The following is a 22,901-nucleotide window of genomic DNA, read 5'->3' on the forward strand; positions in this document are numbered from 1 at the left end:
GCCAGTGCTGTATTTGACAACATAATGTCAGACGAATGAGTGGAAATTGCGAGTCGGAAAATACCGGAACTAATGTGATTTTATTGTGTATGTAGTTTTGATAATCAGCTTATTAACGTGTCTATGCAGGAAAATACTCGTGAGTTTTTGTAATATCATAGATGCACCATTTTCCAACGGTCTTTCGGAGGTTATTTACGTACGATGGAGTCACTGTCATATATTTATTACAAGTCCTCTCTATCTAGTTCTATTAGTAAGTGTATTATAGCAATTGTCTTCCAAATATCCAAATCAAATCAAAATATAATTCGTTCTTATACTTTTATGTACACATATGAACATTAGTAGAAAATAATGCTTTTAAATTAACATTTACTGACTAGTTCACAAATCAATTGAACGGAAGAGAAGTACTGGCAATAAACTCTTCGTCACGTTATTAAATCGCTAAGGCTTTACAAAATGTTTGTAAGCACAGTTAACCATTACATCATACTCCAAAAAAATTGTTATCAAATGAAATTTAAGAGTTTTGTCTATTTAAAAAAAGGAAGATCTAATTTTATTTTCACTACCAGTTCACTTTCAAGGGCGTAGAGCGGGCGAGAAGAACCAGAAAGGCACTGTTATGTATCGGTTTTTAACTGCAATTTACTATCTTGTATAACAAGCAATAAAGAGTCACGAATGTCCTTTGGGGCCTAATACTAACCGGTAGACGCTGGACGACCTTGCCCTTCAACTTTTAGGGTTATTCCAGCGAAACGACCATCATAAGTTTATCGTAATTGACTGTTATTTCTTAATTATTTATTTATCAAAACAATAGATATAATTAAAAAATATGCGACGTATAGTGTTGAGTTAATTTTATGTATTAAAAGTTGAAAGAAAACATTTTTTTAACCGGATTAAAGCTATTTGTATTATTAAAAACTTATAATTATTTTACATAATTTTAAAATTTTCCCGGAAATTTTTAATCCGACGTTTAAAAAAGAAAACATTCTTTAAATGTTTAAAATCTATATCTAAATATAATAATCTATCTATATAAATATATAATACTAATATCTTATATATAAATATAAGATAATCCTGTTATATAAAGTCCACATAAACCCGTTGCACAACTGTTGTCTAGCACGTGGACGCTGGGTTTCCTTAAATAAACTGTAATCTTATTTTCACTAGAATACTAATCAATATAGATTTTATATAGATAATAATATAGCAACGGTAGTTTGAGTACCTGGCTTAGTAGTCAACATTTCAAACAGATATGCTGATTACAATTATTACTACTAATAATGGTTTCAACTTTTATGAAAAAGTATGAAGAATTACGACACTTTAAATAGTATAATTGAAATTTGTTGTGTGTAGTATCCACTGAGAACTGAGACAATATCATTTACATCATGATCTGTTTAAGGGGTCCAAAGCCATGCGCCTCCCTCAATCATAATATAAAAATAGCAAATCTTTATTGATACAATGTTGTTAACTGTTTCTTAAAAGTAAATGCGAAGTCTCCACGGCTACAGGCCGAGCATTACATAATCGTAATATATTACATCTATGGCTTAATTAAAAAATATCATGTTACATATTAAATGAAACTGGGTAGATTTGATCGCATCCCGTGAGCTGTTAATTTTATGGTGGACATTAATAAGTCATGTTTTATTGTAAGAAATGTGTGCAGTGGAATGTGATCGACACAACCTAATGTACTAGTAACAGACTCCAATATAATTATACCAACGATACGAACGACGAACGAACGAGACGAACCTATCAACGATAGAGTAGATTAACTCCATACATCTTTAATTTAATTAATTCGTGTATTTTTGCAACCTCTTCAATAAAAATTGTTAAATTTCAGACAATTTACATATATATAATGATACACGTAAATCTCAGGAGGTATCTTAGTAATTTTTGAGTTTAACACGTTCATACAGACAAAAAAGCTGCAGGACTTAACTTAATAAGATGTAATGTGTGGCATAAAAGCAATAGGAACTAGAAAACTTTTTGAATTTTCGTCTTTATATATGTCGGTTCCTAATACGACATTAACGTAAGGTAATTCGTATAATATATTATATACATAATAATAATTAAATGTATTTTTTGCACAATATAAAGCAATATATATAATAATCATTATTTATTTATTTTAAGGAGACAATCAAAAGTCCATATTGTTATTATAATACTAATTACAATGTTATCTTCAATATTATATTAGAAGATTAGTTTAGAGTATGTTAAATCATGAAATTAAAAAGGACACATGCAGTCCTATACAATGACCCATGTGTCAATCCAGCCTTCCCGCTATTGTCACCAGCATGCAGGTTATCTGCCACACAAGCGTTAATTTTTATAAGTTAATAATTATATATGTCACTTACATACTTTAACATAGTAACTTATTGCGCTTATTTATCAGTAAAGACGCTTCAGATAAAACAAAGGAAAAAATGCACAGTAAATATTGAACGAAACAGATCACTGAACTGTGAACAGTGCTACCACATTTGCATTGTAAAGTGATATGTGTGTAACATATATGGGATAAAAGAATAAGTGCCCGGTTACATTTAATAATGTGGCGTGGATAGGTCTGTAAACTGATTTGAAAGTCTCAACAATTGTGTCCTGTTTCCTTATCACATTGGAAATTAAGGCTGTTAAAATTTGATGGATTTTTAATAATCGTTCGTATTAGTCTTAACCTCTAGAGCTAAAAGGAATTCCAGATTTTCACTTTTTTATATTGACACTTTTGCGTTTAAACCGCGACTATTTCAGTTGATAATGTTTAGTGCAAACATTTATCAACGTAGCCACTAAAGTGTCCAGGCGGTGGGGCAGCCTCTTTTGGGCGTTCCGTTTTGTTTGCCAAAACTAAAATAATGATAATAATACACTCAATAGTTTGCAGTTTGCGTGGGGGCTCAGTTACTGATATGCTTATGTTTATCATGTATATCAAAGCGTACGATACACTTCAGCAGTGTTAGTACATTAAAGCAATTCTTAACCCTGAGTCCATGCATTTCAAAATCGACTACGTAGGTCTGTCTATACCTACATAGTATTCACATAGCAGGCTGATGACATGTATAAGAAATTAAATATGTCAAGAAATCTAGGCTTTATGAGTTTTAAAGCGCTCCTCTATAACTTTAACTTCTAAGCAGCGTTGTCTTGGCTTCTGTTAATCTCGTATAATCTCGTTTTTTAAATGAAAACTCTAGATTTGGGTCATGAATTATCTGTATTCATTATAGAATATATTGTTGGAACTAGAGCTGGCCTACATATAACAAAAAAAATATTTGCAATAGTTAGATGTGCATTCTATAGATAAGACAACGTTGCGAAGTCTCCGTTTTTGATTATAAAACTCCTAACTACGTATTCTACAGTGAAGTAATCGGGATTATAAGTATGAAGATAAGGATTATATTAAATTATCTTTCGTTTACAAAGTATTACGAGATCCAATAAATCTCTACGCGTTGATATACGGGATAATAAATAGCGCGGTTGCCGCTGTCCGTTGTCAAGAACACTACCATAAAATGAGTATAAATCTACTTGAAATGATATTTCCTCGTTTACGTATAACGACTTCTAATTAAAAACTTGCAGTTGTAATTAGGTGTTTGTAAGCGCAGCTTGAAACCTTTTTTGTCGCGACAATTGACTCAAAAGAAGATGATAGACGTTTCCGATGTTTTGTACAGCTTATGTAGTTTCAAATGCTGCTGAAAACGTTTTAACCCTTCTCGACTGTTCATCAATAAATATTTCTTGCGCGCAAACACACCTCGTTTTTATGGTGAAAGTAAAAACCTATCGTAAAAATAGTTATAATAGTACAAAATTAACAATTTTCTTATAAATATTAAAGAAACGGATGCAATCTTAAAGGACATATGAAGGGCTGTAATGGCATTGACTTTAAGCAGTTGCAACAATTTACTTGGGCATCCAGTTTACCACATCAGAGGACTCAAGTCATCTTAATGCGGAATGTACTGAACTAATGTTTAAGTACAAACTGTCAAATAAGTTACTAAACAGTATTAAAAAAATATTTTAAAGGTAAACTTGTAACGCGTGGCATAGATAAGTTTTATACCTTTTCCGATTCAGAATGATTTGACTGACTGAAACGAATGTATTATTTGATCGATACAGCACTTTCATGTCCGGAACTTGTCACCTTCGATCGTATGTCAGCCGGTCAGTAAGCATTGTGCGTTACAATTTACAATATCGTCACCAGCCTCTCACAAAGATGGTCAAATTGCAGCATGTAAACCTGTAAAATGCAATATTGTTAGGAAGAAAATAATCTTTATTATTATTAATTCATTAAATTTTCTAGTATGTATTTTCGTGTCTAATATCAGTCCTTGTCTTATCTGTGAGGTCAATATTTTATTACCTTGTTTATATTACGACTATCAAGGATTTTTAAAAATATATTTGTTTACAGTTTAAAAGTTATTGAGACGATGTATGCTGAATTAATTTGCTTGCCAATGCTCGAGTCGGCGAGCGTGCATTTTTTGTCGTCATAGTGGCGGGGTCGCGCGAACCGCGATTCTTTCTTTAGCCTCTAGCTACCGACTAGTTCCCAACTCGCTTTGGTGCGCCATACTCGCTTTCGGTCGTGTTACGAGCATTCTTTAAATATCCTCGCGTTGATACAAACGGCAGTGAACACAAAACGACAAAAACTTTGTTTATAAGCAAAGCGGGCGTGCAAATCTCGATACAAAACATAATTTGAACACGCACCGTCCCGGACGTGGGTGTATGTTGTTTTTGTGATATTCGTGTGCGTTTTATATGAGGAAATCCGTTTAAATGCAGACTATAAAATGGATAGAGATGGTGCGGCTCGGGCCGACATCGCCAGATAAGCCGCCCACGTACGACGAAAAGGTGAGGCTAAAAGAAAGTGTTCGAAACTTTCTTATCGCACTATTCAAGCGATGTTACTTCGCTAATAACAGTTCCCATGCCAACGTTACTAACCCCTGCTATAGTAATTATTACTATCATTCGTTAAAAAGGAACTTTAAACAACCTTAAGCTTCGAATGTCATACTGGTCTGCCGTGGTGTGGACAAAAATAATATAACCTACTTCTTAATTAGCTTTAACAAAATGTTACCTACATTTCCTGTATGTAAGAATTAACTGCAATTTGCTGGTACTCTGTGTAACTGGTTTAAGATGTCGACGTAATTGCTAAATAATTGGTAAATTATAATACCAGATTAACTAGTAATGATGGGGTCTAATTAGGTGATTAATATTTTTGTACTTCATATTAGAATTCTAAATGTGCATTATTGCCGTGTCGTGTCTAAATTATTGCACAGTATTTCATAGTATCACGGCAGGTGTTAGGTAAAACACACCCATATATGATGTGTCGTATCTAAAATTACTGTACAAAACTCTGCAATGCAAGCACTACTAAAGGTCAATTAGTAAAAAACTGGCAACGCATTCGCGAGCCCTCTGGCATTAAGAGTTCACTTAACATCGGATGAGCCCCCTGCCCGATTAGTCTGTTCTAAAAAAAAAAGATATTTTAAACAAAGCAGTTATGTGTTTAATAAAATCGTATCGTATTTACACATCGATATAATGATTGAGAAAATCCAGAAATATAAACTTATTGAATTACTTCTGCTTAAGGATATCTTATTTCGAAGTGTTTTCAGACATTGTCTCGTTAATTCGTATTAATCGTGATGTATTGTGTTCTTCAACAATTCTGAGAACAACTTGAAATAATTACAAGTCAAGTAAAGTCAACTATATTACTGCGAGAACAATCGACAATTCTCGAAAACATAGAGCATAGGGCTCGACAGATATAAAAATGTTCCCTTTGCTATTTATCTTACCACGGACTTCTTTCGGGGTTACTTCAAATTGTTGCAACGCATGAAGCTTTAAGCTTATAAAGATAACATAACATATTGTAGGATTACAGACTAAAGAAGCAAGTAATCCTTTTGTGATAAATATATTGCGCTATTCGCGAATTATTTGCACCAGATAACAGCTGATACCAACAAAGTGAACAGTCAGTCGCAGTTCTGCTATTGATCCTAGCTACTCAAGACATACCGTACCAATATGTGTTTGGTTTAAAGTCGTATTAGTTTTGTAGTTATTCTATTAAAGTGCTGAACGTGGAGTTAATCCAAAATGCTTGGAAAGTTAGCGAAAAAGCTCGCGGATAAAGTAGAGAAGGCGGATTCGTTGATTCTTAAAATAAAAATTAAGAAATCTAAAAAGCCAGCAATATGCTCTTCTAGTAGAAGGGGCACGTTGACATGTCTTCGTGAGGTGAGATTTAGCTTTTTTAAGACTATCTTCTACCATTCAAGAGCATTTGAACTTCTGCTCCTCACTAGCCAAGATTATATCTAATTTTGTAACAAATAATTTGTTTAATTTAATTTTATGTACATATAAATTCTGGTTCACAAGATGATGTAAGCATATGTTTAAGATTTCGTTGACTAACTTGGTCGAGGTTATAACGACCACGCGACGCATACAACCGCGTCATCATTTCTTATTCATATTTTTTGTAGTGTTTTATAAGCTCTGGTATTTTTATTTTCTTCAGTGTTCAGGGTGAGTAACATAATGAATTGTTTAAATCTACATAGTATTATGGCACTATTATTAATGCGCACAATGTTTATTTATTCAGTCCTTATATGGATGTTGATTTTATTATTACACTTGGCTAGTCGTTAGAGGAAATAGTGCGAAACACCTTAATGTGAGCTGTAGTGTTCGGAATGTGCTCTCATTAGTGCATCTTGTCATTTTCATTCATGCGAGTTTTTCACTTTCATTAACATTTGATTTTAATTTTATATGTATCGTACAATTTCTCACGTTATGGCATGACGCACAATGTTAGGCGCATGATTGGAAATTAATTTCTTAACGTTTTGGAGCAACCAAAAGGTAAATATTAAGTTTAAGACAGAGGATTAAGATCAGTCGAGTAACAACATGCAGTTTTATTTAAAATTCGGAATTGATAATGGATTTGCAAGCTTTAAAATAAAACTATGTCTGGTTAAAACTTTGAAGACAATATTAAATGTGTATATAGTACTATCCAAATATAGACATTCCATGTTTCAATATGTAAATTGCCGGGCATAAATTATAGCTAGGATTGGTTTCAACAGTCTTATTCAATATTTCAATTCAATAATACGTTTATAGGTACTGTCGATGAGCGATGAGTTACGCCGGGCATTGTATTCGTCGAGTGCCTCTGTTGACATGGAGTTTTCGCCACCAGATCTCATTGGTACATCAGAGATCTTCACCATGGAGCACAGGTAAACAATCGGATAATTTCGCCTTAATGACAAGTTAAAATAATTATTATAAGTAACTTTATTGCAGGTTAGTTCTGTTTCACATGTAGTTATATTTTTTTGATACATTTAGTTGCAAATTCACATGCGCGCTCGTATAGACACAACAGTTTGTTTCCTAACGCTTTTAATAGAGAAAAAATTTAAAATCTATCTATAACCACAAGCTTCGAAATTTCACGTGCCGAATAACGGTAAACGAAAAAGATTTCAAGTTGAGACATCGCGCAAAGAACGACTTCCTTACGTCAAAAACGGGTTTTGACATACGGGAGTCATGTACACAGCAAATACGACATTACAATTAATGATAAAACTTGTCAAAAGTGATGGTGTTTTGTTAAATTTCCAACAAGGCTAGTGAAGTTTGTCATTCGTTTGCTATAAAATGTGGGCAGTTGTGGGTAAATTATTAGAAATAGCCCGATAGATAACGTTTGATATTTACGTTCGTGAATAGATGTACGTGGGCTGTTCCGGTAGAGGCTTTTTAATGAAAACAAAACAGAGAGAATTTAAATTGTGAAATATTAATACATTTTTAATTAAAATTATTTAAATAAAATGTTCTTAAATTTAATTTTAATGTTCTTTTTTCGAACTCTAATTCATTTAGTAACAACCATGAAATTCTTATTATTATAACTTATCGATCTTTATTTCGCATAATGTTCAAGACACGATACGATTTCAATGTGTGATTAAACTATAGGCTGATCTATGCTAGACGAATGGGACGCTGTAACGTCCTAAATTCATAAATAGAAGTTAACAAATAATCCATTGCGCGTACGCCTACGTACGTGGAACAGGTTTATTACTTAGATATCTGTTTCTATATATTTGAAAATTTTACTACATATATTCTTATGTAGTCACAAGATGATTTGCTAGCGAGATTTTCTCTTTAACGCAAGTGACATTTGCATATTAAATCATAAAACTTCCTTTTTTATTAAATTACGCAAATGTGTACAGGTGAGGTACCACCAGAAATCCACAGTCATACGCATCCTTTGGTTAGACCGAGACTGCTTATTACAATATTATATTTGCGAAATTTTAATAATGTTATTCATACTTTTCAGAGAGAAGCTATGCAGCGTGTTACCGGCGCGTGCGCAGGGATACATGTGGTCATTGGCATTTAGTACCAGCCAACATGGGTTTTCACTTGCCTCCATGTACCGTAAAATGCAGAGAGTTGACAGCCCCGTCTTACTTGTCATTCAGGACACCGATAATAATGTAAGTTGAAGAATTTGTAAAGTCTTACCATAATTAACACGAAACCCACGGTGGAGTAATGGATCCTTGTAAACTGCTTTTCCAGAAATACTACATTTTTTTAATACATTGTCCCTTCACTGAGACGTCGTGGAAATACGATCTAGCCTAACTTAAGATTAACGAGTTATTTAAGTCTAACCTAATTTACTTATAAGTATATTTTAATCAAGAAAGTGTCCAATAACATCACAACTGTTTAGCACATATGACTAACGTACTATAATACTAAACTCACTGGGTCTGTGGTGTCAAGAAGTTGACAATAAAAAACTTAGTGAATAAACAGTGACGGCTTCATGAATTACTATATATTACATTTTTATAAATACTTTTTTATTGTCGTTCATATTATGTAATTAGTGGTATTTTAATTTTGAACCAATATCGGAATTTGGTTCACGACAAATAAATTACTGCAGAAGACCCAGTACCATAAAACAAACCCAGAAATGTCTTTCCCACAGCTCTATTTACAGCTATGTAAAAACACGAATAATAATTAACAACACTTGAATGTCTAGGGTTCAATTACCGCGTTATATATTATTCACAGTAAATTGTAAAACACAAACGGTATTTTCTTGTATATAAAATGTGTGTATATAAAATTTTCTTTATAATAAATAAAAAAATCTTAATAAAATGAGTAGGTACAATTTATAGTCTTTAATTGTTATTGTTTACGAAAAAATAATACATACTTTAATATGAGATTAGACGCTCTCAATTATTACTCTCAAATTACAATTAATTACCTTACCTGACATTTTATGTATATTCAATTTTCATGTAGGTTTATTAAGTAACAAAATGAACAAAAACAAGGCATAATTATATTTTTCTATTAACATAATATATAAATATATTCTATGGACTAAAGCAGTCAACATGCTTGTGTGGCACAACTCAGATCTAATTAGCTCAATTGACGGCGACCTTTCTGACCTACTGCTTAACCATAACTATAAAGTTAGACTCCATCTTTTGCACATTATTATAAAATATGTAGACTTATCTGTATGATAATAAGTATATGTATTGAAATCTTGTATATTATGCATGCAATATGTAATTCAAAATATAAAATGAGTGTTTTGTTTTGTTATTATTATCCATTATTAAACACTACGCAAACAGCGACGAGGCCAATAGATCAATGAATGATATAAATTTAACGTGACGAAAAAAGTAACTAAAATATTTACTAACGCAAATATTTCTAAGAATTAAAAAATATATGTATAAATATGTCGAGTAAGTAAGTCGTCGGAAGTACATTTTCACGCGATACAATCATTATCTACACGCTAATTAAACAAAAAGAAAAAATACCAGTTTAGCTTTGTGCTATTTAGTTGTAACTCTCAGAACGACTTAATCTTTTTTGCGTGTAAAGTCGCAAGAGGTCAGACACAAGATGTGTTTTTTGTTTAACCATTGTTCATAGAGCGTATTAAACTTATTAAAACTGGAAAAGAACATATTATATACAAGTACCGCCACACCGGAGGAGAGTGTTCTGAGGAGTTGTTCTCATTAATACCTACTGCTGAGTTTCATCTCCGGACGTCAGAATACGGCGGCAGAAAACGAAATTCCACTTGAACCACCTCGACTCGCGTCGTTCCACAACTGAGCGTTTTTTTATGCGAAATATTTTATGACATCCAGGAAATTATCATTTACGTTATAATTTGCAGTCGACCGTAACGCCTATTCAAATTAAAACAAATCTCTACGTTGCTAACTAAAGGGATAGCTGATGCCGTTACCAAAACTATCTTAGCGGTCATAATACGATTAGCTCTGTGATTCTTTCAGGTATTCGGAGCGTTGACATCATGTGCGTTGCGTCCTTCAGAGCATTTCTACGGAACTGGGGAGTCTCTGCTGTTCTCTTTCCAACGAATCGATGAGCCACGCACTTCCGAGAAGGGAGATGACATCAAGGACAAAGATAATGATGTTAAAGAGAAGAAAGATGATGGGAAAGAAGAGAAGGAAGGTAAGAACTAACGATAAATCTGTTTCCGTCATTCCCTTTCAAACAACGCTCATCTAAAAGCACGTTGGAGTTTCCCCTTCGTTGTCGATTTCCCCAGGTGCCGCTATTCACGATTTAGTTCCTTGTTTCCTATAAAAGCAGCAAAGGAGTGGAATTTCTCATCACTTTTCTTCTTCAGGATTGTGGAAACGTCTTTACAGTTCTATATATATATAGATATACGAAATGTCAAGTATCGAATTGCCCTCAACACTAATTTTTTAAGGGCAGAGAAAATGAACTGGTGTTTATTGAAAAATAAAATTAACATAGCCATACATAACTTAAGTTACCAAACGAAACCTTTTTGAGAGGATTATATAGAAAAAGATTTCGTTTGGTAACTTAAGTTATGTATGGCTATGTTAATTTTATTTTTCAATAAACACCAGTTCATTTTCTCTGCCCTTAAAAAATTAGTGTTGAGGGCAATTCGATACTTGACATTTCGTATATCCATAACAATGGTATTTTCACAAATTAATTCTGAATATTAAGATAATATAATCATCACGATGTGATATTAAAAGTTTTAACATGCTAAATATCACATGTTTTTGGTCCGTCAATTACAGTTTGTCTTTGTCAGAGGTAATTCCGGTTGTTTTGATTCGGTCAAGTCTGAATATTAAATCAAGAATTTAATAATAACTAATTGCTATAAACACGTAAACTATCGAAATCATTTGCCTAATTAATGTTATAATTTGTTTACGGAAGGTTCTTTCGAAAGACAAGGCTCAATGGAATTTTTTGAAAATTGTTTCTCAATTTATTTTGAAATTGAAATTTGTTTTGAAACCTCGCTAATGTATAAAATATGCAAATAACAAACTTCATTGCCGCTTTAGTAATTATAAATCTCCCTTGTCTTGTGGGGGGGTTTGCGACATCTGAATATGTATATCTGTTTTTGGCATATTTCAAATTACCCCTCACGGGAAGTCGGGCAGGATTGACTATTGTATATATGTCGCAGTAAAGTAGTTAAATCAGAGAGTTAATTGAATCTCTTAGGCAGTTATATAAATAACGACATTCAATCAAGTCACTAAAATTCCGTCAGACAAGTGAGTGAACGAAACGTTTAACGAGTTTCTTAAACGTTCCTAGGCAACAAGACTAACCTAACCTAACCATCTACAATAAAGCAAATCACGGAATTTCCAAGCTCTCAGTTCTTCACGATCACACCGAAATAACAATGACAAATGAAATAATAATGGCGGACTCTTGTTTTACATTGTTAATCAACACGCGCTGGCTCTTGGTCAAACAGATAGTTAAACGTTTTCGACGCTGCTTTATTTAAATCAAAATGCTAGCGACTTGATTGATATCGACATTTAATTAACTGTCTAGAGATACAATTAACTCTCTGATTTAACTACTTTACTGCGACATACATATGACTTGTCCATAGAACATAATCTATTAGAATTTAATTTAAAATAAAACTAATAGCGCCATTACTCATATTTATAGGATATTTATGCAATTAATTAACATTCAGTACCGTATTTATAATTAAGTAGTCTTTGTAAATGTTTGATTATTGGTAAAATTTTTTCTTTCATCGTTAATTCTTATTGTTTCCGTATTCAATTGATTGTATAAATATTTAAGACATCTATAGGTCTGACCTGCCGAGACGATTCCAATATCTTAAATAGTTTCGAGCAATGTTGATTCCATGATTACTTAATTTATTTTAAGATATGGTTTAATATTCGTGAATTAATATTTATTCTATGATTTACCCTCAGACAGAAGTTATTATGTTATTTATGTAATATTATAAAAAAGGGTTTATTTTCTTATTTGGTTCAAACATTTTTTTTTCAGAATCACCCGCACCATTCAAAACTAAATTCAAATACTGGGGTTGGACCGGAGACAATATGTACTTTATACGTGGGAGCAACGATAACATATCTATTGGCGCTGGAGAGTAAGTTAATTGAGCAATTATTCTTTTTGGCGCAATCGTGAAATCGCTTTTGACGAATTCCGTCCTTTTAGTAATCTGTGAAATCCTAAATTATTTCTTAAAATTAAAAAGAAATTGCATTATTAAGAAATAAGAGAAAGTGATTCAAGACATTCTTCCAAGATAGCTTAAAAGTATAGAGACAATGTTTTTTTTAATATTGAAAATAATGCAATATTAAGAAGTTAGAAAGTGAGATTGTTGTCAATTAGATATTTTTTATTTAATTTTTAATGTCATAAATGAATCTTTCATCGAATCTAACATCGATAGAATTAGAGTCAATTTGCAAGGCCTGATGTGTGTCTGTGTTGCAGCGGCAAGTTCGGCTTGTGGCTGGACGGAGACCTGTACTTGGGCCGCACTCAGCGCTGTACGACATACGGTAACGAGCCACTCAGCACACGCGAGGACTTCATCGTCAAAATCATGGAGTGTTGGACCTTCATCTGAGCGACCAAAGCAGCTTTACAAAGCAGTCTTATGAAATTTGCTACGACAATTTGACACTTTTACAAGTCGACTTTTACTTGGCACCCGCGCCCCGCGTATCTCTAGTCAAAAGTACTGAACTCGACCAATGTTTTCGATTTACATTCACGGAACGCGCCCGTGCGTCAATCCTAGTCAATTGTCATTCGTTTGTAAGGTTTTAGAGGCGATGGCACCCGAAAGGGACCGGCTGACTGTCAATTCAACGCGTTGTTATTACGTATCAACGTTATGTAGTAATATGTAGTGGGCCTCTCGGGAAAAAGTAATAAAAGCCTTTTCTCATTGGTCGTAGAAAAATTGTTTAGAAGCTGTGTCTCGGTGTTACCCCCAGTTAATCATATCGTTGTTTTGATGTTTGCATTGTTGTAGTACTGCATCTGGCAACACTGAAACTTGCCAACCGTGACTGGTTCACAGATTCATCTGTGACATAATCTTATCTATCTTATTGGTGAAGGCAATTACCATAGCTGCCTTGCTTAATACAGGCTAGATAAGTTTATGGCACTGTTAAACTACGATGCGATCAGTATGATAAAGTTTAGTTTGCGTAGAGTGTTTGTTTTCATGTTGGTAATTTAGTCATAATTTTAAGTTAGCATAATTTATGTTTACACTTCACTGTGATTTGATCGATATGGCATTTTATTGTATAATGAGAGTTGTTATAACATTATCTTTTTATTTTTAGTTTCATTGGTACTTTCGAATGTATCATTACATTCATAAGTATTTAAATTACGTTAAACTTAAACTATTTTTATGATGTTATCTCTTGAGTACATGAGTAGTGGATAAATATTATATTTAGAAAAATATAGTTATATTAGAAAGCTTTATGGATGTAATCGTTGTGCTTAGTAATTGTATCACTTCGCATGATGTTGACTCAGAATTTTGGGCTATAGCCAAATTAAATTATCAGTAAGTGTGACCCATTGTCAAAGTTACTATGAAGATGACATAAGTTGACAAAATGTAATTTTTCATAAAAATTCTGCATGTGCACATCATACACACAATATTATGTCTGTTATCTTAGCTCGTATGTTGCTAATAACTGCTGCATGTCTCTGTTCAGTAGTTTGTGAAAGTTGTGCAATATTTGTAGTAATAACCTTACGTGAACACTGCAACAAGATGTCAACCATATTGACATCAATCTTGTTCATCAGCTTTTAGCAAAGTGTCAATTATTCGCATTTTAAGCCAAAAACTTTTCTAGTAGCCAGCTACTGAAGGATCCTAGTTTGTTTCGTTATGGTCTAAAATAAGCTATGAGATTAATTAAAATATATTTTTATGAAGTAATAAATTGTTCATAGTAGTGTCAGATTGTTGAGCACATTTATTTGCTAGTGCATCTGTCCATGCAGTACTATATTGTTATAATTATCATATTGACAGAACGAACTACCTATGAAAATATATCGGCATAATAAATTGTTAAGAATTTTAGTTATAGTATATAGTTACTATTGTTGAGTAGCAGTGAGATATGTACATTATTTATTTTAATTTTCAAAATGCTGTAGCTGTATTATTTCAGGTGATCTATTTTAAGTTGTTAATGTAAATCAAGCCATAATAATTGAGAAATATATTCTTTTGAAAACTTTTTATTCTTTTATTTGCTACATAGTACACAAAAAAATATCAGTATTGATGTCTTCTTTGAAAACGGTCTCTATTATGATGATTGTCACCTTGTTCATAGTCATTGTATCCTCTTCTATATCCTCTGTTACTAGATCCTTCATCTCTTCTTCCTTGATTTCCTCTGTCTCTATTATACCTATCTCTGTTGTATGGCGTAAATCTTCCACCTGATCTATTGGAAATGTACCAATTTTCAATTATTGGCGGAATAGAGGGTTCTGCATTTAAAACTTTCATAAATTCTTCATCATTTTCTGTGTATCTGTCTTTAAATTCTTCTTCACATGCTGCTAAGAAAGCCTTGTCTTCAACTGATAATTCTAATGTCATTTTACTCATGTAATCCAATTATTATTGAGTCTAAAACTAAAAATAACAAAAAATATGTGATAAATTAACTTGAACCTGTTAAACTTTATTACTTTAAAGTAAAGATAATCTAAAAAGTTTTGTTAATAAATAGATAAAGGAATGTTTTTCATTTAATTTTTGTTGTCAACCACTCAAAGAGAAAAAATATTAATAGTTCAAGCAAAATAAGGGTGCCCATACTGTGAGCCATTTAATAAAACCGCTTAATAATACATTCTTAAAGATGTAGACAAAATACACAGTTTAACAGTATTAAGATGTTCCTATAAAAATCAAGATTAACTTACATCTCTGGCTAACCAGATTTGGTAATATTAGTGCATAAAATTGATCTCTCACTTCATGAAATGAATTATTTGATCCCAGAGGATTATATTTTTCAAATAACCAGCCAACTAATACTCCACAGTCAGGACAAAGGCAGGGTCTCCAACGATATCCAGTAAACCACAATTCCTCGTCTTCTTCCCACTAAAAATTAATTAATTAATAAATCTTTTGCTTTTAACTTAATTTATCAACAACAAACCCTATTATCCATTTAAGAAAAATGTATTTCACAAGCCTGTGGAAATGGCTAGCTTAGATACAAGCTTTTAGGTAGAAAGTATAGTTTCTGTGTAGTTATAATTAATAACAATAACTTAACTGGGCTTGTTTATGGTCTAAAATAGTAAAGTTTTCTATGTAAAAGAGAAACACAAAAATTAAGGCAAGAAATGAAGCAGGGGTGTCGTAATATCACTTTTATTAAAATACTTACCTCACCCAAACCAATGCAATTTGAATAATTAGTAATTATAATGGGAAAATTGAAAATGACGTCCTTCGTTAAAATCTGTACTATAACATTTTCACTACTGAACAATGTGTCATTAAATGTCTTCAAAGACAATAAACTTCTTTTCTCACTAATCGCATTTGAATGTGAAATAGTATTCCCACAGGTGCGGCACAAGATTACATCTGAAATAAAAGTATGGGTTAGTAATAATAACGTTAAATGAGCCAGATATTTTTACCTAAATATACCGTTTAATTGTAATGAACTCGTATTGATAATAAAAACGCAAATAAAAATAAATATGGAAAACATCACAATATTTCACACTAGTGTCTGATGTATTTATTATTGTAAGCATCTTCGTTACTTACTTTTATCAATAATATCAGTGATGTCGTGTACTTGTATTATAGGATAATATGAAAACGTATATTCGTGTTTATTATCTAAAGAAAAAATGACATCTGAATGTATAATAACGTGGTATAAAATACAATTCCAGCAAATTTGAAATTACAATATATAAAACAATATGACGTTGTCAGTTGTCAATCCATATACACATTTGATCTACAGAAGAGACAAGTACTACAGATCCGCCATGACAAAAACTTTTTTATTTAGTACTAAAACCGTGATTTAATAATGCTTAGTCTTGTAATAAACTTGTACGAATGACTATTAAAAGGTTATTAAGACTAGATTATGTTCTTAACTGAGTAATTTAGTCCTAGCTAAGTTTTGCACATTTTGAAATATTTGACTTATGACATTTACATTTAAAAACCTCGCGAGTCGCGCGCATTTAGTATTTGTCAAAGTTGTTTACGATTAGGTTATATTTTTAGCAATTTTATACATTGAGATTTCATACATTTTATCGTTTATTTTCCCAAAAACTGTGACATACGTAACATAAATATGAAAGCAACTAAGGCGAATGTTTAAAATTACAACCACCTAGATTTTCTGGATAGATGTCAAAAATAAAGCGAATCATTCAAATTAAGAGTATTTGCATAATGTTCACACAAAATGTATGAAGATGATAATATAACTTCTACTCCTAAACGTTGCGCGCTGAGTGAAGTCACTAATTCTTCGAATTATGTTTCTCCAACGGCGAACTTAAAACTTCTGACTAATGTGGCTTTACAATATCCCACGCCGCCACCAAGTACAGTTCACCGGAAGGAAAAGTCCCTGCAGATATTATGTGACAAGTGAGTAATTCATATTGTTTCTAAATTTTCGTGTTACATCATAAATTAAAGTATAATGACACATATTTTTTAATTTAGATTTTTAGATCTTTTTCCACTTTATGGAAATGGTCCTGTAGAACTGCAACTAGATGGCACTGCCGCTCGTTTAGGTGTAGAAAAACGGCGCATGTATGACATTATTAATATATTGGAAGCTATGCAATGTGCAATACACAAAAGAAAGAATACTTATCTTTGGCATGGAGCATCAAGATTACATTCTTTTTTAAAGATGTTAAAAAAGCAAGGAGAAAATTTAAGACTGTCTGAAGTGCTTCGAGGAAAGGCTCCCAAGCCACCGGCACCAAAACATAAGACTCTGGGTGTCTTAGCTCAAAGATTCCTCATGCTCTTCTTGGTAGAGCCACCTGTAAGTAGTTTTAGCTATAATATGTGCCTATTTTTCATAGTTCTTCATACTTAATAATCTTTGTCTTGTTTTCAGAATAGACTGATTAATTTAGAAATGGCTGTAAGTGTTCTCATAGACACAAATTCAAAAAATAAGTCTATTATATCCCCTGAGCAAATGGATCGACAACATAAGTCCAAAGTAAGGAGACTCTATGATATTGCTAATGTTCTTATTTCAATTGGTCTCATAGAAAAAGTTAATGGTAATTCAATATTGAAAAAGCCTGTCTTCAGATATGTAGGGGTTAAAATGAAAAAACTTGAGAAAAACTTACTTACCCCATCTCCAATTACTCCCATCACTACCTTGCATGGTTCTCAGCAGCTTGCTCCATGTCATGTGTTTGCTGGTAAGTCCAAAAGAAAGTTGGAATTTACTACACCAACAACTAGTATTGAAAAGCTTGGTATAACAACACCTCCACACACCCCTTCCCATAAATGGGATGAAATTCTACTTGTTGCTGATATGGAATTAAGTAGAATCAATAACTCAGTAACTTTGTAACAAGTTATTGATTATTTCTATTTTAGGGCTGTAATTTTTGACATTATGTATACTGATAGAAATAGACATGCCACAAAAGCCTTTTGCATTTATAGATAACTAAAATCAAATTATATGAAATTTTTAATTTTGGTGGGTTTTACCATATGCCATAAAATTAGATATAATAAAAAAATGGACTTTAGATAATAAAATTGTATGTTACAAAAATGTTAACCCAAGTACTTGCCAGTGCAATTGATAGGTAGTTATTGAAACAGTCATCCTGTACTTCTCATAAAAGTATAACAGTTTAATGGATATGCATTTTATAGAAAAAATCTTATTATGTAGGAATTTAATTCAATATATAAGAGAAGTTATAATACTTAATTATATTTTAAATTTACTTAAGAAAATATTATGTAAAACTGACTTTCATGTAGATTGGTGTTCTAGTCTTCATTAATATGAATAAATCACAATAATTCATGATTAATGTTATCCTGAACTTTTGCACTGTCTATCTATAATTTTTATAAATAAAAAATATTTAAATGTTGAAGAAAATAGGTAAGATAATATATTTATTGTAAAATTTATTGCAAATGTCTTCCGCAGAGTATATTTAAGCAATTGAGAAAGTAATTGTTCCTATTTAATAATTTTATCAAATTGTTATCTCAAAAAGATTTATTTTTGTCACAACTAAATATTTTAATATTTATAAACAGAAACATACATACATTCAAATAAATTGACAAGCATTGTAAAGGAACAAATTGTTTTCCTGTTTTATATACTTGCAAATGTTTCAATACAATACTGTATAAATTGTTATATATTTATTTATGTTTGAATGTAATAGTCGGTATGCATTTCTATCTGCCCGAAGTTTTACTACAATTTGCAATACTATATTGCATATTAGAATATATAACAGAAGTTGACTGTGAATCATTATTAGGCTAATGAAGTGTTAGTAAATAATTAAATTCATTTAACAGTTACAGTATAATGACATGTGATTTACAAAAGACCAGGTATTTTGTATAAGCCTGCATGATTGTATTGTTTGACAATAATAATACTGAAACATATACATGTCTTTTTTTTATAAATTCAAACTGGGCATACACTAAAACTGCAATTAGTTAAAAATATAATTTTATTAACATAGATAATAGGATTCATGAAACTAAGTATAAACAAAATTTGCTTAGAGAGAGGCACTACTCATAGTTTTCTTGACTAATATTATCAAATTACCTTATAAGTAAATATTATAATATTTTTAAATTTCATCCAAAGTTTTTGAGACAAACCTTATACGGGTCATCAAGTCGAGGGTTGTTGCATAGTGTACTAAAAAATGCCTAAAATCCAGTCTTAAAAAATACAGATGTGCTTCCTTCAGGTATCCAAATGGTGGGCAGATCGTTTAGGTATATATAGGGGTAACTCACTTTGTCAAACTTGCTCTATCATAGGAAACTGATCAGGGTCGTCGGATAAAGCTAAAGTTTCAGCATCAAAGAAACTTGCATGCAGAGCCACAACAGTTACAGTTGCACCTTAAAGAGTATTTATCATTATTATTTTAACCATTCTGAGTGGTCTAATTCAGACTTGGCTGCCTTGTTCTTAAAAAAAAACTATTAGTACTAATAATTATTAATATTACCTAGAACCCAAAAGAGAACTGCACCAGCTCCTGCTAGCCACATAATAAGGGTAGAACAGCTTACAGCTGCAACATATTGCTGTGTTTTTGTGAGTTCCCAATTGCCAATCTACAAAGATTGTTACTTAATATATGATGTGTCTATTTACAAACTATTAATTGAAAGAAACTAATTTAAAATTTATAAACATGTGAATGTGTAACTTACTTTAGGCTGCAATTTGTTTGCACAATTAAAATATCAGCTTTCAATACTTGACGCAAGTATTGTGACTAAATTATTTGATCTTATAATATAAACAATATTATAAGATCTTTTACTTACTTTCCAAGTATTGGGTCCTGATGTGAGTTTCTTATATCCAAAAAAACTAGCAGCCATTGCAATCAACAACAATGGTGTTGTTATTCTGTAACAACACCAACAAAGTGAGCCATTGCATCAATATACAATAATTTAGTAGTCTTAGTCTTGATTACATTTCAGGAAGAAAAATTACTTGCCAACTACATAAAATATTAAATTAATAAACCATAACTTACAAGCAATATGCAAAAAGTCCCAGGAATATCATTAAATAATTTGCTTGAAAATGTTCAATGTTTCTGTAAAATCTACGAGATAATCTTGGAATTGAAGCAGGTGCCTAAAAATTTGAAGGATAAGGTATTATATTATTATAGAAAAAGTTAACAGACAGTTGATTAGTAATGTTATAAAGATATACTCACTTTGAAATTATCAGTAGCTACAAATTGGGTCCATGGCCGTCGAGAAGATAGAACTCCCATCACCAATGTTGGTGCTGCTCCACTCCGCACATGTTGGAGTAGTCTAAAATAGATTTCCAATTTTATATACAATAGTAAAATGGACGAAATCTCCAACCACTAATGCTCCTAACATTTTAGCATATAGCTAATGCACTTGGGCAACATTGAAAACTGATTAGGAAAAAAAGCTATATGTGCAGAATTCACTAATATTAATAGTTACTAGCTTTTTAATATGAATTAAACAATTTATTCGCAACATAATATTTGATTAGTTATATGCGTCTTAAGTATCCTAGACCAAAATGTTTAGTACTTTGATTAACATATATCCATGCGTGAAGTAATACGATGAGGTATGTAGGGAACTAGTGATTGATTCGTCATTAATCAAGAATAACATTATATTGTTAGTTTATTAGTAAACTTACAAATCCAAATCATTGACATACTTTTGAAATCCCCTTTTTTCTGTTGTAGCGTTAATTTCTCCAGCTAAATCTATATTAACGTTTTCAGACATTTTTCCAACAACGGCTGGCTTTAAATTTATATCCTAAAAAATTATTTATACTTTACTTTGTAGTATTACTACCTAATTCTAAATCACCAGTGGCCAGAGTATCTTTGACATTATGTTTTACAATTTACATATTTACTGTCTGTTACCAATGACCACAGATGCTGAAATATTTTATTTGTGAGCCGATCCGATCGATTTCTGGAGGTCTAACCGTATCACTTCCGAAAAGTTTTCTACATTCACGACCGCTTTCCATAATTGAATTGTCGTAGACGCTTCGCAGCCAGTGGGGCTTAGACAAGATGGCTTGACAGTATATAGAAAGTCGAAAACTAAATTTGTATGAAAATGATAGCTCGTGTCAACAGTCGGTAGCCTAGGCCCAAAAGGCGTGAGTCGAGATGCAATAAGCGACGGCATGACAGTGCTACGTAAAGACACATATTTCATACATCCCGTTACTACGTCTAACAATAAGATTTCGTACTTTTTTAACATTTCACAGCCGCATTTATCAATCTCCATAATTACCCATATTTATGACACAATTTAATTCTTAATTTCTCGAACCGGATATAAGATATGATATAGCCGTCAATAAGTAAGATATTCTGGAGACGTTGAGGAACAAAATTGATGGTTGGGATTATATTTTTACAGATGCCTCTAAAATCTCTGTTGATGATTGTATAGGAGTTGGTCTAGTTCTTTCACAATATAGAATAACACAAAAGAAGATTAAACTTCCTCCTGAATCCTCGGTTTTTACTGGAGAGTGTTTTGCTCTTTTAAAAGCTTTAGAACTAGTTATATTATTAAAATCTAAAAGATCAATCATATTTTCAGCTCAAAAAGTGCACTACAAACTATTGAAAAATCTATGAAGGATGGACATATAGTCCCTATACATGAATTATTGTCATGATTTAGCTGCTCTTCCCAAAATCCATATTTGGGAATCATGGAATGATGTTTAGTTGAGAAGCAGCGAGTTCAAAGGCAACATGATGCTGAAATTCAACCCAGGATGCCCAGAAAGCCATGGTTCTATGAGATTAAAAGTTCTAAAATTGTCACTTCTATCATATCCAGAATGAGTGTAGGACATGTATGTATACCTCATCATTGATATTTGTGACTGTGCAGAAGATATTGGTGACCTAGACCATATTTTCTTTACTTGTTCCCAATATGACCGCACCTCCTTTCTGTATTCCTTACAATTACTACATGTTTCGTTTCCGACTAAAATCTTCTGCTTTTTGTTTTATCCTTTATTGTATTATATAATCAATAATATGTAAGATGTAATACATAAACAATCTACATATTTTGTTTTTAACTAGCTTATCCCTTTGTTTTCTTTTGATGTCTTTGTTTATTTTTTCTCGCAGGTAGTTTTCCAACGTTTTACTTGAAACTGGCAAGAAAGTTTAGTTTAGTCATTGCAATTTGCAACCGGTTTCCGTAATAGCATACAAGTCATAGCATCAATATCGCAAAAAACATATTCTCTAGTTTGTTATTTTAGCGGGAAATATTATGAAGAGATTGTATATTAAGTGCTTATCGAATAACTAACGGTTAGGTTAGTTACTAACCTATGCTTTCACAGACTACAGATGAGTTAATATGTTCTGTGCACACTGCACAG

The 22,901-nt window shown here is 32.1% G+C and overlaps 3 protein-coding genes across 22 annotated transcripts in view; 2 read left to right on the plus strand and 1 right to left on the minus strand.

Annotated features, from left to right (window-relative positions):
* The window catches only part of LOC123706846 (TLD domain-containing protein 2), an 81,254-nt gene extending 66,351 nt beyond the window's left edge, over positions 1 to 14,903 (plus strand). For 16 of the 18 annotated variants that reach the window (XM_045656362.1, XM_045656361.1, XM_045656364.1 and 13 more), the window contains 5 exons: positions 7,309 to 7,427; positions 8,555 to 8,714; positions 10,578 to 10,761; positions 12,646 to 12,751; positions 13,108 to 14,903. In XM_045656362.1, coding sequence (XP_045512318.1) covers positions 7,309 to 7,427; positions 8,555 to 8,714; positions 10,578 to 10,761; positions 12,646 to 12,751; positions 13,108 to 13,243 — 705 coding nt within the window. In that variant the 3' untranslated portion in view covers positions 13,244 to 14,903. Of the gene's footprint in view, positions 1 to 4,611; positions 4,981 to 6,024; positions 6,406 to 7,308; positions 7,428 to 8,554; positions 8,715 to 10,577; positions 10,762 to 12,645; positions 12,752 to 13,107 lie in introns of those variants that run through there. The other 2 variants (XM_045656368.1, XM_045656367.1) reach the window with 2 other exon arrangements.
* A 2,030-nt stretch (positions 14,904 to 16,933) lies between these two features.
* LOC123706847 (transcription factor E2F7-like) lies at positions 16,934 to 19,365 on the plus strand. Its single transcript, XM_045656371.1, has 3 exons — positions 16,934 to 17,323; positions 17,402 to 17,735; positions 17,811 to 19,365. Exons 1-3 carry the CDS (start codon positions 17,136 to 17,138, stop codon positions 18,285 to 18,287), a joined length of 999 nt encoding a protein of 332 aa, XP_045512327.1. The 5' UTR covers positions 16,934 to 17,135; the 3' UTR covers positions 18,288 to 19,365.
* A 51-nt stretch (positions 19,366 to 19,416) lies between these two features.
* LOC123706848 (prenylated Rab acceptor protein 1) lies at positions 19,417 to 21,353 on the minus strand. Of its 3 annotated transcripts, none has more exons than XM_045656372.1 (7): positions 21,156 to 21,353; positions 20,683 to 20,785; positions 20,494 to 20,597; positions 20,276 to 20,360; positions 20,159 to 20,164; positions 19,951 to 20,059; positions 19,417 to 19,840 (listed from the first exon to the last, which is right to left on the minus strand). In XM_045656372.1, exons 1-7 carry the CDS (start codon positions 21,245 to 21,247, stop codon positions 19,737 to 19,739), a joined length of 603 nt encoding a protein of 200 aa, XP_045512328.1. In that variant the 5' UTR covers positions 21,248 to 21,353; the 3' UTR covers positions 19,417 to 19,736. The 3 variants fall into 3 exon arrangements, with proteins under 3 accessions (XP_045512328.1, XP_045512331.1, XP_045512330.1); XM_045656375.1 differs by having other exon boundaries at positions 21,177 to 21,352; XM_045656374.1 differs by lacking the exon at positions 20,159 to 20,164 and having other exon boundaries at positions 21,156 to 21,352.
* Positions 21,354 to 22,901: the final 1,548 nt, after the last annotated feature.

The sequence above is a fragment of the Pieris brassicae genome, chromosome 3 (assembly GCF_905147105.1).
Source record: "Pieris brassicae chromosome 3, ilPieBrab1.1, whole genome shotgun sequence".
Classification (NCBI taxonomy): domain Eukaryota; kingdom Metazoa; phylum Arthropoda; class Insecta; order Lepidoptera; family Pieridae; genus Pieris; species Pieris brassicae.

Coding starts and splice junctions, on each gene's coding strand:
- LOC123706848 (XM_045656372.1), bottom strand. CDS start 21,247: ATGTCTGAAAACGTTAATATAGATTTAGCTGGAGAAATTAACGCTACA. Junction 20,786..21,155: donor TATGTCAATGATTTGGATTT/GTAAGTTTACTA, acceptor AATCTATTTTAG/ACTACTCCAACATGTGCGGA. Junction 19,841..19,950: donor AGTTCTCTTTTGGGTTCTAG/GTAATATTAATA, acceptor ATACTCTTTAAG/GTGCAACTGTAACTGTTGTG.
- LOC123706847 (XM_045656371.1), top strand. CDS start 17,136: ATGTATGAAGATGATAATATAACTTCTACTCCTAAACGTTGCGCGCTG. Junction 17,324..17,401: donor CTGCAGATATTATGTGACAA/GTGAGTAATTCA, acceptor TTTTTAATTTAG/ATTTTTAGATCTTTTTCCAC. Junction 17,736..17,810: donor TCTTCTTGGTAGAGCCACCT/GTAAGTAGTTTT, acceptor TCTTGTTTTCAG/AATAGACTGATTAATTTAGA.